We start from the raw sequence: 16598 nt of genomic DNA, 5'->3' as shown, positions 1-16598 counted from the left end.
CTGTCGGCGGCGCAACCGATTGGTGGGGCTTTATAGTCTTCCACCGACTACAGAAAACCGCGCTCTTCCCCACCTTGATGGGACCGGCGGGCGACCGGCGGACGTCAGCGGATCGGGCAAACGCAATCTCCTGGCGACGTTCGGATCGCGATCTCTGTGACGTCACTGGGAAACGCACGCACAAGAACGGGGGGATTTCGCGGTTTCGCACGGCGTTCCCGCACGCACGACCGCCGGTCTTTCCTGATCGCACGCTCGTTCCGCGAACGTCATCGCTTTCCTCCAGCCGCGGCGAGCCGCGGCCTTTCGCGCCTCGCGAGCCTCGCGCACAGGTGAGTGCACCGATATAAAGAGCGGATGCGAATGCGTCATTCCGCGTAGCCGTTCCGTTCGGAGGAACGAAATTTTCGGAGGAACGAGATACTTGGAAAGATCCACGACACCAACAAATCCCATGTCGCGAGAAAATTAAGATATTTGTTTATTTATCTTTGCGCGATGTATTTTTAAACAAAATTTTTGAGTATTCTTGATTCCCCGCCAATGCACTTGGAAATCACATTAATCTTGCAGACAATTGGATAAAATGTTGTCCTTTTGAAATTTTTATCTGATATCAATAACGTTTTGCAACAAGTCCATTTTTCTTTTCTATTATAATTCTTATAATATTAAATCGTAGGTCGTAATTTTAATTTTATTATAATTAAATATATCGTAATTACTGTTTTACTGAGTACGTTTAAAATTCCGATAGATCATTAATCAATCTTATTGATAATGTAAATTTCATTAAATTATTAAAAATGATAATGAGATTAGATTTTTTGCTTTTAAGAGTTAAGTTTGTCTCGTATTCTGATCTCATTAGTAATGCTATATTGATAACCTAATGAGGATGTAATTACTATAATCTTAAAATTAGGAAAGATGCAAAAACGTTTTATTTAATCAAGTGTTTTGATAAGATTTTGATATCTCGTACGGCAAATACCAAAAGATTATACAGGTTGGAAAATCACAACGTAGAATATTGTAGTATACTCTTTTCATCTATTTTTGATCGATATTAACAGAATAGCATAATACTTTAATCGAAGAGTAATTTAATGTCTAAAGTCCAAATTATCATATAAAAAATTAACAGCGAATGAAATTAAATGATTTAATCTTAATAATTTATAGCACTTTAATCGTGATGTTCAATTAGACGTCAATAATTTAATTAGATCAAGAATTTTTATCGTGTATCTTTTTTATCGTGTATTTTACCTCGTGTATCTTTTTTATGATTATCTATTAAAGTAAGTATCATCATTTTGTCAATAATTAACCACGATATCAATGAAGCAAGTATCAATTATTATACTACTATTATTTTTTTCTTACAAAAAAGGAAGGAAAAACATTGAAGTGAATCATGAAGAAATTTGTCATTCATAAAAGAAGTTCCACTAATAAATCTTCATTCGACATGATTACATCATCGTGTGTAGACAGAAATTTATAGTATTATAATTTGCAAATGGCATTCAAACTGAGAGAACTTGCATCATGCAACTACGTATCAAGTTAGCCGAATGTTATATTCATACGAATCTGTTTACGAACGTATTTTAGAGAGTGACAACGCGAGAAAAACACAAAATTCCATGAACAACAGATCGTAATGTTAGTGATAAACTCTCGATAACACGACGATACGTCATTTCACACATCTATAGACGAATTCCCTTCCTCACTTGTATTTTACAAATCCCAAAGTATGATTTTTATTATGAAAAAAATCTGATTTCTTCAACACAAAAAATTCATCTTCATTTTTTTCGCCGAATATCTGATTACGCAAATGGAATGTTTACGACGACGAGAGAAGGGATTTTTTCTGCTTTAAAAAAATCACGTTTCGTCTAAATTATTTCATCTGAGAGTCAGATCATCCATCGCATCAAAACATCTGTCAGAAGGTGAACGAGTTGTATAAAACGCGATGTATCGATAAAGAACGACGACGGAGACAGCGATGCTTCAACTTCCGGCGACGGTGCGTCGCGAGTTCGCCCAGACGTGAAGATGATGGCCTTGATCGGTGGCACATGCGCAGGGAAAACCCAAGACCGGAATAGAACGTCGGCTCAGGCAAAATATCGGGGACCATCGAGATGGAGACGCCGAGAAAGACGGTAAGGACGGCTCGGAACCGGTTGACGAACGCGAACGACGGTGGAAGATACGGCTTCGCAGCGTCGGAGAAGAAATGTCCGAGCCGCCTCACGGGACGGAGGAAAACGCGCGAACTCTTTTTGTTGCGTTTTACGCACGGAGGAAAAATTCGAGAAACGATGGAGGATACTCGCGCGGTATGCCACGTCACGGGATTCCACGGGGCTCGTTTTCCTTTTTCCTAAATGTCATCGCATGCGCATGTCGCGCATGTCGCATTTTTCTTCACGCGATTTGTTTCATCGTTGCGTGTTAGAAACGCCAAATGACGTTGATAGCCGACGTCTCTAATGGTAGACTTACTCAGATAAACAAATATATTCTCTCTTAATTACTATACTTAATTACTATACTTATCTTATTTATATTTTTTAAATTGTAATCTCGTTAAAATATTACTTCTAGTATCTATATAGATTAGTATCTTAAAGATTCTCTTGTAAATTCTGATGTATAACTCTTAAATCAGAGATAGAGATAGAGAAAAATTAGAATTAATAATACAAGGGAACATAAACAAGTTTTAAATACAACAAATAAAACAAATTTTTAAAAACTATTTAACATAAAAGAATTTAACATAAAAGAAAACTAAAAAAGATTTTCTTTTTAATTTATATTATACACGAAAAATTCAGAATCTTTTAGCTTCACAAAAATTCATTTAAATCAAAAAATTCGAATTTGCGATGTTCCTTTCCTTTCTATCTTACTAATAGATTTTCAGTAATTCTCTCGTTGCAAGCTAAAGATATTTCATAATTGCCTAAATGCTGATTGATGTTCGTTTTAATGGTATCACTTTCTACAGTGAAATCCGTCCTGATAGGTCAAATAGAGCGACTGAATCGGCATTAGTCAACGACGATAGTGACACGATATTGAAATTGATCCGTATTATGCAATGAAAATTTAAATGAATTCGGCGCCATTGGAATTGTCTGCCCGAAACGATTAAATTGACACGGATGATATTAATTTCTAACGCTCAGCTCGAATGGCCGGCACAAGAACATTGCACGATGAATTGTGCGTCGACGTCCTTGCGAATTGCTATAATTGCGTAAAACACGTGAATCTAATGAGCTGTTACGCGAGGACGCGATAAAGACGAAAAACGACTTAAAGTATTGCGACAGCATCACTACGACTATCGGAATCGTATCAAATCCAAAGGAAATGAAGACATGATGACTCGCGAGTCGTCGAGCAGGAAGAGAAAATCTGATTAATCGTCGCTGAAGATTTAAAAATGAAATGCTACAAAACGTCGCGGTTTAAATAAGTGGATAAATAAAAATTGAATTATTCCAAAGTTCTTATATGATCGTCTATAACTGTCGCCGAACACATTTCTTGTATTTCTTGACAAATCTAAGCTTTTCATTTCTTCAGTATTTCATTTCAACAAACTTCCTCAAAAGTTCTCAAGGATCATACATTGACAGTTCGCATAACAGTCATTTATCGAATAATGACTTTAATTATATGTAAATTATATCAATTAAGTAATAATAAATTATATCAATTCAGTTTTATCTCAAGTGCGTTTAACAAAGCATTGTGAAATCGTGCACGCATGACGATTCATCGCTAAAAATAGCGAAAGCTGGAAATGAGATTTTTTTCTCTTGCCTTTTAATACATTATATTATGCTTTGAATACATTATAACTTAATGGGTGTGTACAGGTGCGTAATGCGAGCTAAGATATATTAAGCATATGAATATCATACGATAATTGCTTCTTAGAGACAAAGATTGCGAAGAATTTGCTTGCAGATTTCCGCGAGCTTGTATCGTAAATCGCTAAGCTACAGATTTTCAGATTAATAACTTTTTTTAATACACCAAGACGGTAATGGTGATTTTTAATTATTGACGAGTAAGCAAGAAGGGCGTGCTTAAATAACTTTGCTATCTAATGGTATTTCGAATCTCGCACTTCTTCGAATCATTAGACAAACCACAAACCAGAGTAACGATCACAAAGGATCGAAGGATCGCCTGTTCTCTTGCAGTCACACCTCAGAAATAAATGTTAATTATCTTTGCTATTCTAACAGAACACGAGAAAGATTAATCTAATAAAATTAAGAAAAACGAGTGATTTATTAAAAAATATCTGTTAAAAAATATTTTTTAGTGATAGCGAAGTATATCTAATTAAATCAGAGTTATTTAAGTTAAATTTTTATTTTAATTAAATTAAAATTAATGTCCTATAAAATCAATTCGTTTACCTTAAATAAATTAACTTGAATTAAAAATTACTTTTGAAAAGCATTATTTTGTATTAAATTATACTATTGTAATTATACTATTGTAATTTTATAAAATTAAATTATTTTAAATAATGAAATAATTATAATATAAAAAGTCATAATATGGAACAAGAAATTGTAAAATAAATTTAATTTTAAACAAAAGTTAAAAATTAATTTATTTGATATTAACTAAGTTATTAACTTAGTTAATTTAACTTCATTACTTAACTTCTAACTAAACAATTAGTTACTATTTAACCTAAGATCTTTTATACATAATTAAGCTTCCAATAAGCCACTTTAACTTTAATGTATTCCTTTATTTCAGTCTTCAGAGTCAATAATCTTGATGGTTTAAGTAAGATTTAAACAACAATAAAATATATTTTTACGAACACGAACACTTCTTATTCGTAACGAGACAAGTTTTCAGTAAATCAAATCCGATTAAATCTTTAACACATAAACTTAAAAAATGAGCTAGTTTTTTCACTCTTTCTATTTCAATAAGATATTGCAATAGCTGTATATACGTATATACATATATTGAATAGATGCTCGAAGTGCAAAACAAAATTCGCAATTGTCAGTAAGGCCACGCGATAGTTTCAGGTTTCATAAAAATATTAACATATTGCTCGCAAAAAATCGGATCGAGGTTAGCTATAGTCGGTCATATAAAGACTTGGCATAATTCATTTTCTTACCTGTCAATCTATTTTATTTATCTGTTTACTTAAACTGCGACATATCTTAGAATACTTATTTTCTTATCACACGTAACGTTATTTTTACTGTACCATACATTAAGAGCTTATACCTATATCTATGCATAAATGCATCTTAAAAGTCATAATGAGCAGCGCTCGAAAAAGAGAGCGTTAATTGTCATCAGATGGCGATGCATCAAAGATTTGAGATCCGCATGCGTCTATAATGGCAATGTGTGGTTGTTTCTAATTATCAATTCGTTAAACAATGGCATTTTCGGCTTAACCTGCCGCGAAGAAAGCAATTAACAAGCAGACGAGTAAACCATAATTTATTAGCGGATTTAGATAGCAACAATACGAGGACGTCTTTGCGCAGCAAATGCAGGATGACAGTATGCAATTAATTTCGCCCAGACGTATTAAAATATTCCACTGCACGGAGGTGTCATAATCATCTCACAAAGTGATATGTTAATTAACATAACGAACAGCAAGCGTAAATCGCAAATAGGAGAGTCCATTTTTCTTTAGAAACAAGAAACTAAAACAAGTGGTTGCAAAATAATCTTTAATTCTTATAGCAATTAAAATAAATAGACCAGAAATATTCGATTTTTCAAAGAAATACAGAATTTTATGTGAAACAATTGAATTGGATAATTTATTCGCCTTACGTTAAAATAATTAGTCTTTCTTAGGCCGGTTCATAGTCATTTCTTATATCTAAGATCATCTTAAAGCATGAATTCAAGATATAATATGGTCATTTCATTGGCTGAGCAGGATCTTAAGACAACCTGAGACCTGACTTAGACGATCTTAAATATAAGAATGATATTATGAATATCGGCCTTAATTCGATTTTTAATTTTTCGCAGGGCTATACTTCAGAAGTAATTCGGTCGACTGTTTGGATTAAGTGCAGCTATAAAAATCGTGACGACGTGAAGTTGACCGTGCAAAAAGATCAGGAATAGTAGCGCGGCAAAATGCTTAGGGACACATTCGCATACACACCGACGATTACAGTCAATGTCATCCGTGTCAGTGTTTCTCGGATCGATCGGGACAAAGGCGCGATCTTTCGCATGGGGGTTCTTTTTTGCCGAATCGAGGAAACGTGCCGCAGCCGTGCATGCTTTAACAAATAAAATGCAACGCAGTTCGCACGCGAAACGCGCACGAACCGCTCATGAATCGCACTGCTCGCGAAAGAAACTCGCGAATGACATTAGTTTTATCAGGTCGGCGATGCCCCGCGGCAAAGTTGCGCGGATTGCGAAAATGTAACGTGTTATCATCATGATTGCGGCTGTCTATTTTGGAATGCAAAATGAGCCAAACAGATGCCTCATCGAGATATCGATCGAACGCGGTCTCAAAGGTGACCGACAAATTTATTCCACGCCATCCATTTATTTTCCTAGGCCGAGGTTCTAAGAAAATTTTCCGATCTTAATTACCGAGTACTTCGACTGACACGTGATCAGCGATACCTGCCGAGCCATACGAGTTTTTTTTTCCTTGACGTTACTGTTTTTGTTGGGCGCTGACGTACCATTATTAAATTTCTATGGTATGATGATGATCTTCATGATGCGTTGACATATCAACGTATCGACATGCATTTTGACGCGCGCGACAGAATAGGTTATTATCTAGGCTATTTATCAGAGATCATTTCGATCGGCACGTATTTTTCAGGCTAATTACCACCTCCAGAGCAAAACTCTTCATCTATCGGATCGATAATCGTGAAGATTATTTTCTTATTTTTAGCTTGGCAGTCGGATTCCACGTGACCTAATCTAATCCTCGCTCCTACTCCTTTAGTTCACTCCTATAGGAAGTCCTTGGAAATGTCAATGCGGTCACGCTTGGGTGATTCAGTCGATGGTAGATAGACTCTACTTGCTCGCGAAAAATCAGATCGAATGTTTTATCGCCAATGCTGCTGAAAATAAGCTGAAAATAGCTTTACTTTCGGTATCATATCGGTATCTCTTCTGCTCTCCTCTTTTCGTCTTTATTAGAGAGACTAAAAGATCCTATTATATATCCTATTACATATATTTTATAAATTTATATTTCTATAAACAACTTGGTAGCTGGTAATAAATAATAAATTTTTTCGCTTTTATGACATACCGAAGCGCATAATAACTTTGAAATACACCATGATAAAAAAACTCATTATTATTTAATAATTTTCCGACAATTAACACTTTTGTGGATCGCAAATTTATCACAGTATGTATTACGTATTGTATTTTCTGACGTGATATTCGTGGAAATGATCATCGGACCGGAAAGCAATACAATAGGATCTCAGAACTGCCGAAGAATATTCTGCGTATTAATATGTGATTTCGATAGCATCATAATTCATTATTAATTCAAAGATCACATATTAATAAAGAGCATGCTATGAAGATTGCGAGAATTTATTATTAGAATGCGAGTATTTTTTCACACACACACGTATATATTTTCACAGGAAACAGAATTTACACGTATATTTTCGTAGAAAACGGAAAAAGTTTTTCAAAAATTAAAATATATTTTATTATATTTATATCTTTATTAGAGGAAAAAAATATATATATTATAAAATAAAAATATAAAGTTGTATAAAATATATATATATATATATATATAAAATTATATATATTTCAGAATCAAATCTTAATGTCAGTCTCATTTTTTCATCTTTGTTCTGAGAGACGCATGTATATGCAAATATTATCCACAATGTAATAGTTACTTTTCATCTTATAGTTGCCAAATAGGAAATGTCTTCTTCCCGCAAGCCGAAATTTTAAGTTCGGTCGAGATGTCGTCATTTTATCGGCGAAACCGCGGATTTCTTAGCAATTTTATGCCATCGCATTTAAATGAATTCAAATGCATCATCAATAATTCATTAAACTGCCTGTCAAGGGCAGGGATCTCGGTGTATAGTCTCGGAAACTTGCTTCACGACAAGACTACGAAGAGCGAATCAGACTCGTAAAACTGCAGCCGGGCGGTATCGGCAAAGATAATCCTCCGATCGATAGGTTCTACATGTTTGTCGGCTCAACTTCCATGAGGAAAAAATTTCTTGTCGCGAAGAGAATGAGACTCATTTCTCCGAGATTGTTGCGAAAGGTTGCGGTTTCGCCGGGCGTTTTGTTATGACGTCAGCTAAATCATCCGACGAATGTGAGACCGCTTGAGAAGCTCTGTCACTCGCAAATAGAACTTGGCCTTCCTCGGCATTGAGGAAGCTGCATATCCGCGGAGTTGGGAAACTCGAGATAAGGACTCTCATCGCGATAAATGACGTGGATACGCTGGGAGTCGTTGTTATAAATTGACTTTACACGATATTTATAGAAATACGCAAACAAAAAGATGCTCTTCGTATGAAAAATCTTTCTATCGTGAGATCTATCGTTGCGGAAGTTCCGCTACACGAGCGGCGCGTGACGTTGTCCGTCAGCTAAAATTAATAAGCGATAAGAAAAAAAAAAACGCAGTTTTGCCGTTAATAAAAGACGAACGTCAATCGCGCGTATTGCGTCCGTTTCGCGCGTGGATAAAATCTGATTCTTTTTTTAACTTCTGACGAACAAGTCGCGAATTGTCTGCTATTGCGTACTACGTCGCGTGCCAAACAGATAAATCACGTTGCACCTCCGCGTGAGAGATGAGATAGAAATCGCGGCAGCTCCGGCGGTTCCGTCGGGACGCGGGGAGGCTGTCGTTTCAGGAATCGCGGATCGATCAACTCCAGACACGTACGTATGAGAGAAAAATGTTCTACTCGAGAGTCTGCGCGAATTTACCGCGCCAACAGTGCGTCCTTTCGACAAAAATACAACGGAGATCCCTTAATTGTCCCCATTTAAGGTCAATTGATTATTGAATACGATGACCGTGCACTTTTTTGCGCCCGAGTCCTACGTTAAATTAAAACTGGAAAGAACCAGTGAGAACTAAAAAAAGGAAAAAAGAAACAAATTTCTCATTAATTCGTAATTTTTCAATTCATCATTCAGCATAATGAATTGATAGACGCGATAAGTGGATGCGATAAGTAGAACTGGTCATGCAATAGAACAGATAAAATTGATAAACGAAACAGACGTAATGGGATAAAAAAAAAGGGGGGGGGATCTCTCGCCCACGCGCGGCGAGTTTACAGGCTGGTTCCCGCGGACACACCTCCCCGCGGTCTCGTCCCACAAAGAGGCTCGTATTTATTTGCATTATGCAATTCGTCGCATAAAAAAGTCGTCGACGTAACAGCGGTGCAGCCGCGCAGAATCCGAGATATTGCCGGTCGCACTTGACGATACGCCTCGTCACGTCTACGATATCGACATATAGCGTTTATTCACGGCTGATCGAATCTTTTTTCTCGCGTGTCGTCTCGACGTATAATAACATGCGCAAAATGACGCAACACGTGAATCGCGCAAACTCGCATCGTCGATTCAACACCTCGCGCTCTCAAAAGCCGCGGATCTCCCTGCAAATTTCGAGAGATGAAAATGAATCGTATTTCACTTTTACGAATCTCCGATAGTCGAGAAGCCTCCCGAAAGCTAATTTAATAAACCTTAGTGAAAGCGAGAGAGATCCGTTGTCACGTGGATTAAATTGCAAAACACGGTTGATTTTATTCTCTGAATTTACAACGGCTTACACGAGGAACGGTAATACCCGTGCAAACGTTCAATTGAAATTAATGACGTTCGTCGATTGAAATTGACGTCCCCGCTGATACAACAATAGCTTAATGCAACGAGCCCGACGACGATGATAATAATAATAATTTTGGAAGTACGTGTTTATCTACTATAATGGTCATCGTTTCGGATTTTGTATTTCGACGCCGCGACGATATTTCCGACGTCGATATCTCCCCCGCAAAACGAAAACATCTCGGGGCACGTGGCCGCGCAGGGTGCATGTATCTCCGGCCGTCCGATCGATTACCTTTCGCACGCCCCAATTTTTTTCCCCTCTCTTCCTTCGCTATATTTTCAATCGGACAGCGGGGGCGGGCGACGAATAGACGCTCGGGGGATGCCGCGAGAAATCAGGCCGCGGAAAAATCATGGTCTTGAGATCATCCGAGATTGGTCCGTTGTTTGCCGAGACACAAAAGCCACGTCGCCGATGCTCGGCTCGTTTGTCCGTCCGTTCGTTCGAGAACACTTTCTAGATCCTCGCGTGATCAGGGAAGCGACTCGGATTTGTTCAATCAACGATATCGATCTGAAGAACTTGACGCGGTAATGCGCCTGTCAGCTGCGCCGGAGACGCCCGAGGAGATCGCCTTTATTTATTTCACTTGACGTGCCGCACTGAGAATCTTAGCCAATTTTATCTTTCCCTTGAAGGACACGTGACGAACTCAATCGCGTATAAATTCACCGCCTGCAAACGATCGCGCATACATTTTCATTCAAGTGCTCGGAGAACGATTAATTTTGTAAATCACGTAAATTTTATTTGCAGTCGGTGTACAAAAATGTTTAATGCAAAATAAGTTTTCAATAAAATTAAATTATTCGCAGCGCGAAGCTAATTAAAATTCTGAGGCGCATAATTAGTATCCTCTAACTTTATGTAATCTTCTCGGAAGATCACGTTGTGCGGTGTCACCGCAGTAATAAATACCGCGTATCCCGATATTACGATTCCGCAGGAAGAAACTGGGGAAAACAGGTGAGGTATTATTTTCTCACAACTCACGATTATCCTACTTTGTCAAAACCGCGCAAATACGTCGTTAGAAACGATTCTTGTTTGCAATGATATTGTATTTACTATCATTCATAAGTTCCTAGACAATCCTTAAGATAAAACACACATTTTTAAATCATTTTGTTTATTTTAGCAACTTAACTATAAAAATTTCATCTTTTTTAACTATAAAATAACAAAAATAACTGTCACGGACTAATATGCTGTTTGGAAAATTAAAAATTTTATTTTACTTTAGTTTCAAACATGCTCGGAAACTTATGAACGGTAGTGTACGTTCGGGATTGCCTTTTTTTTTTCAAGAAGAGCAAACGTGACTTTTCACAGTAGTGAAAGTAATAAAGTATTCTTGGTAACGAAACAAACGCAGACTGGTATAACAAATAGTGAGTGATAAGAACAGTTAATAAGGGCGATGTTATCAGGAAAGATTGCTACTATACACATTTTCCATGAGCAGAATTGTCAACGGACGAGCTTAAGTCTGCACATATTGCGATAATACGAGGCGATAACGCTAATAACCGTATAATTTTACTCAAAGCAAGTCGCGATACTTGACCATTTCATCGTAATTCTACAATTACGTATAATGCATTACGTGCAATTAACGTTAATGCATTACGTGTAATGCGTCACATGTAACGTATAATGTAACGCAAATGCTAATCCTTTAACAAAGATGAAAATATATCTTTATTGAATATGACAGCTGGAATTAACATTATTGATTTTCAGTGCGCATCATCGATGCCTAATGAAGTTACACGTGTCACATTGTTCATCGAAACCAAATACAACGGGAGGGTGTTATTTCCTCGTCGTTAATTACGTGATAAAGTCATAAATGTGCAAATCGTATCGATCACGCTTGGTTTACCGTTTAATTATCGGTGCGTGAGATAACTTTATTTTCGTCCGTGTCGAATATCGCTCGGGGAGAGTGTCATGTAAACCGTTCGCGGTTTTGCATCATCGCGGTCTATCTTTTGCCGACAGCTCTGACCGAGAATCGTCCTGACAATTGTATCATATCCTTTTCCAACGGCACGACAGCTGTCTTTATCGGGGACGATTCGCGTAAATCATTTTCACGCGCACACGCTCGTGCATATAATTTATAAACGAACGTCATAGATCGCTATTTAAATGCGAACGGAAGTTTCTCCGAAGATGAGCAACGTCTCATAAAGATTGGTGTCAATTTAGGCAATAGACTTAGGGAATCGATCGTTCCATGATCGCCGACGCCCGTTAAAGTAAGTCAAAGCGCTTTTTAATTCACACCAAGTGGCCACCGTCAACGGACGGAAATCGAACGATCGTTTCGATTATCGTTCGTTTCGAATCGTTTTACAGCTGCAAAACGAGAGACTGGCAAACGTCGATCAATTTTAATCGGACAGCCGATAATAGGCTCAAGACGATATTCAGGAATTTTCGATTTGCCTGATTTCGTTGCCGAGTTTCTTCACCCGCGCTTACCGAACGCGTGTGCTTTATCGGTGATGAAAAAAAGATAAATCGAATAATAAATGTAGACAGGTGTCTGCATTTCAGATCACACGCGTAATAAAAGGAGCTTGGCTCAAGTGCAGCTTTGCAGCTTTGTTTACACAGTCTTTCTCTTCCCGCGCGTTTTGTCGGTTTCTGTAAAACGTCGAGATGACACGAATACAAACATCGAGACCACATGAGTACTTTGTAAACCAGTGACAAATTAATGACTTTAAAATTGTCTCGTTTAATAAGCATGCGATTTTATTAGCTATTACAAATGCATATACTCAAAACAAAGATACTTGCAATTTCCTCGCCAAGTACAAAACAGAGATTAAATCGTCAAATTCGAATAAATCCGTAGAATTCCTCTCTACGAAATTAATGATATTATTCCGTTTTGCTTTTTAATTGCGTAACTTCTCAATATTTAATTTGTTACTAAGAAAAATAAGATTATTGCAATAAATAATTGCATTTACGCAATCTTATTAACACGACTAATTGAATTTCTTTATGTAATTAATGAAAATTATTTAAATTTGTGTTAAGAGAGCTTCATAATCAGACATAATTTGTAAATTGCTGTTTCAGAAAAAGGAAAATAAAGGAGGAAAGAGATATTCGAGATGTTAAAAATTGAAGCAATGATATGCAGGTCGATGAAAGCCTCCTTGTCAATGGAGAGCTTAATTACGCATCAACACCGTTTTCGGGGTAGTTAAGAGATGAATGATGGCGAATAACATTTGACGCAAGGAGGATAGCGGAATTGTCTCGTGCTCAGCAAAGTTTTAATCGTGTCGCTCATTAAGGCCGGTAACGTTGTCGATCTCCATCTCGTTAATCCATTATAATTTAGTGAGTTTCCATGAGTTTCTCCCGACGGACGCTGACGACGACGACGACGACGTGGATATGAATACGGCAGCGGATGCGCTCCCGATGCTGGGAGCAGTTTGCCAGCGATAAGCCCTATAGCGAGATGTTTATATAACGTTCCGCTGACGAAAATTAATCGCCGGAGCAGCATCAACGTCCCGTAAACAAAACGGCATCCCTTGCAGCCAGAGCTAACATAGCGAAAGTTGCGCGAATCTGGCAAGTATTGCCATATACTATTTATTTATCGCATTTCTCTCTTTTTCAAGTTAACGAGATGCTAGTTTGCGAAAAAAAAAAAAAATAAAAGAGAGGAAAAAAAGAGAGAGAAAGATAGAGGAAGGAAGAAAGAAAGAGAGAAGAATGACGGCTTTTCTTCGACTAATCAGATTGAGCTGATCAGTTTCAAAGTTGCAACTGATTTCGCGATTCACGCGAGTTCAGGGAGACTCGCGAGACCCGACGGCGAATGAAAATCGAATGAGGGAGAAAATCAAGTGGCATTCACAGGATGAATTCTTCAGCACGCTTGATACATGTCGCCCTTAGCATACTCGTCGGTCGGCGCGTGATCCCCGACGAAGGCATATTCCCCACCCTGACCGGATCGACGGACAGACGCCCGCATTTCGATACCGCCGTGGCTGCGATTCCAGGCTAACTAGTTGGCGTGACTATAGCTCGGTCGCAAACCATTATGCAACCCAGTTTCAGAAGTTCAGGAGGGAGGACGAGGCACGAACGCGTTCGTCGGACAATAGTGCAACCCGAGCTACGTGGAGATTGCGATTAATCTTCTCAATTTATCCTACTTACCCTTCGCCCTCCCCCCGCCCACTTCCCGTCCCGATCGACCAGTGAAGTACGCAAGATGCTATATGGTGGATGCTCGAAAGAGACCGAGGGAGGAGAAAAATCTGCCAGGTTCCGAAAATTATTCTTCGAAAACAAATCGCGTTTCTCTGACGCGTATCCTTATCCTGCTTGCAACTTCAAAAGACAATGCTGTCTTAAATCGCGAAGGCGGTTAATAAATAAATATTATGTTTTCAAATAAAGTTTTAAAAATTTTCGATTTTTCCGACTAAAATCTTGTTTAATCCTTTAGTTATCAGAACGACGTAGTTTTGCGAGATTCTCTCTAGATTGTTTCTGGCCCAGAGGCCAAGAATGAAGATCATCAGAATGATCTTCATTCTTGCGCTCCGTCATCGCGCTTTACGTGCCGATCGCAATTAGTCTTATCAATTTATTTCACCATGCGTTTATAGTGACGCGACGACGGACTTCGGAAGTATTCTTTGGTCAGTCTCGATATCTTGGTGATTAGCAGACGGGAATGTCGCAAGAACGATAACGCATCCAACGAAGTTGAAAAGTTCACAATTAATCGAGAATTATTCTACGTTATATCTATTTAAAATGCCTCCAGATATTTCGATAAAGTGCTGCGAGTTTTACTTTCTAAAACTCATTAAAATTTATAGAAATATCAATATTATCAATATTATTGCTGACGTAATTATTTAATGATTTTTATGTGGATAATATAAATATTCATAACGATAAATTTCATTTTATTTAAACGATCACTGACTTTATTATATCGTATTTCCTATTTTTTTTTTTTATAAATAATGAGATATAAAAGCTTAAATACACATGCAGTAAATAATTACCGTTGATGCTTAGGATTGTTATCACTATTTGAAAAAATGCGTCATATCGAGGCCTGTTGACAAAAATGCAGTCATAAAGATTTTAATTAAGCTCGTGTCTTAGATAAAGTAATTAATTAAGAATGCAACAACAAGAACTGATTGCAAATCTTGGATTTTCCAGCTCTTAATGATTGATGAATGGAAAATTATAAGTAACGAACGTACGTTAAAATTAACACTTAGCACAGAAAGCGATTAGCTTCTTCTATCTAATTTGCCATTCCAATCAATGCTGAGCGAAACCTTTGATTTCCAGCGATTTTCGCATTCATAATCAAGAATACACGACGTGATGATCGATAAAGAATTACACATCTCGAAGATACCGTACTGATAATCTGTATAAACCGGTAATTTAATTTTTTGTCGTCGCAAGCGCGATTTCAAACAGTCCGGGCGCGAAGGAAAAACAAGAAAAATACCGCGTTGGTTGTCACGGTGACGGATGTTCCGTGAAATTGCAATTTGCACGCGTTTTCAACGAGCCCCGCGCGTCAGATCCATTCAAATAATACCCAGCGTAAACGTTACGCTTTATAAACGAGCGGAGATTCTAAAATGCGGCTGAATGACGGGGAACTATCGTTTCAGTTTAAATTAAATGCGAGGGAATTTCATTATCTCGAAAGTGTCTTGCGTAATATTCGAGGCTTAATCGCTAAGAACTGATAAGCCCCAAATTCGCCGGTGCATTACACGTCGTTCAAATAAAGACCGGGCTTCCGAGACATTACCCGCTTATCAGACATACAGACCCTGCCAACACCAGATACGTCCTTACTTTTTATCACTCGTTGTAAATATCCGCGCATTTCTCGGAACCGAAAACCGAGCGAGACGCGGTCGTGAAGAAACACAAGGAAGGGACAGCCTCGCCAGGACGATTTTCCTCGGACGATCGACCGATACACTTACATCGATTACACGTCCGTGCTGCTAAGGCAACCTCGGCTTCGGTCGTGGAAAACGCGCGGACGGGATCGTCGGTCTCGCTCTCATCGCCGGCTAGCCCTGCACTGAACCGTCATTTAGTGCGTTCGTCGCGGTAACAAAATACTCGCGGGCGAGCTGGTAGAATGCGTTTTAGAGGCTCTGCCGGATTCATCAGGGCACACACGCGGCATTTACGGCCGGCAATTCTTTGCCACTTTACAGCGACCCATTAACGATGCCCCCGGTTATTCTTCTGTGGAAACGCCGGATTTACGTAATCCTCCGCGAGAGAAGTGCTAACTTCGGCGCTGAACGCGCCGGTTTTACCGTCGATTCTATATAATTTTCCTCTTTTAATTTATCCTGCCTCTGTTTTTCCTTCCTCCATCGGAATTAACGATCTTAGGATCTTCCTTCCATTAGGAAGGGATTTTAACAAAGAGGGATCAAATATTTTACTCAGAATTTTACTCTCAGAATGCTACTCTCAGAATTACTTTTGCGTTGTGAGGAAAACAAGTGATGAATCTTTATAAAATCGAAATAATCTAATTTTTCGAGGCGATCGGTCAATTTTTGCGAGTCACCGTTGGATAATT

At 38.2% G+C, this 16598-nt stretch overlaps 2 protein-coding genes across 7 annotated transcripts in view; one reads left to right on the top strand and one right to left on the bottom strand.

The window, feature by feature from the left end:
• The window catches only part of LOC105427481 (carcinine transporter-like), a 32232-nt gene extending 18578 nt beyond the window's left edge, over positions 1-13654 (top strand). For both annotated transcript variants that reach the window (XM_011639225.2, XM_089081555.1), the window contains one exon: positions 13058-13654. The gene's annotated coding sequence lies outside the window, so the exon portion shown is untranslated. The remainder of the gene's footprint in view (positions 1-13057) is intronic.
• Positions 1-16213, bottom strand: part of LOC105427482 (carcinine transporter) — a 25168-nt gene extending 8955 nt beyond the window's left edge. Inside the window, exons 1-2 of one of the 5 annotated variants that reach the window (XM_089081554.1) lie at positions 15982-16213; positions 15025-15077 (exon numbers count right to left, since the gene is read on the bottom strand). In XM_089081554.1, the coding sequence (XP_088937680.1) occupies positions 15025-15077; positions 15982-15983 (55 nt within the window). In that variant the 5' untranslated portion in view covers positions 15984-16213. The other 4 variants (XM_011639230.3, XM_011639228.3, XM_011639232.2 and 1 more) reach the window with 4 other exon arrangements.
• Between the last annotated feature and the right edge of the window lie 385 nt (positions 16214-16598).

The sequence above is a fragment of the Pogonomyrmex barbatus genome, unplaced genomic scaffold (assembly GCF_055798465.1).
Source record: "Pogonomyrmex barbatus isolate J1 unplaced genomic scaffold, ASM5579846v1 scaffold5, whole genome shotgun sequence".
Taxonomy (NCBI): Eukaryota; Metazoa; Arthropoda; class Insecta; order Hymenoptera; family Formicidae; genus Pogonomyrmex; species Pogonomyrmex barbatus.
The sequence above is the reverse complement of the archived record's forward strand: the minus strand, read 5'-3'. Positions and strand labels throughout refer to the sequence as shown.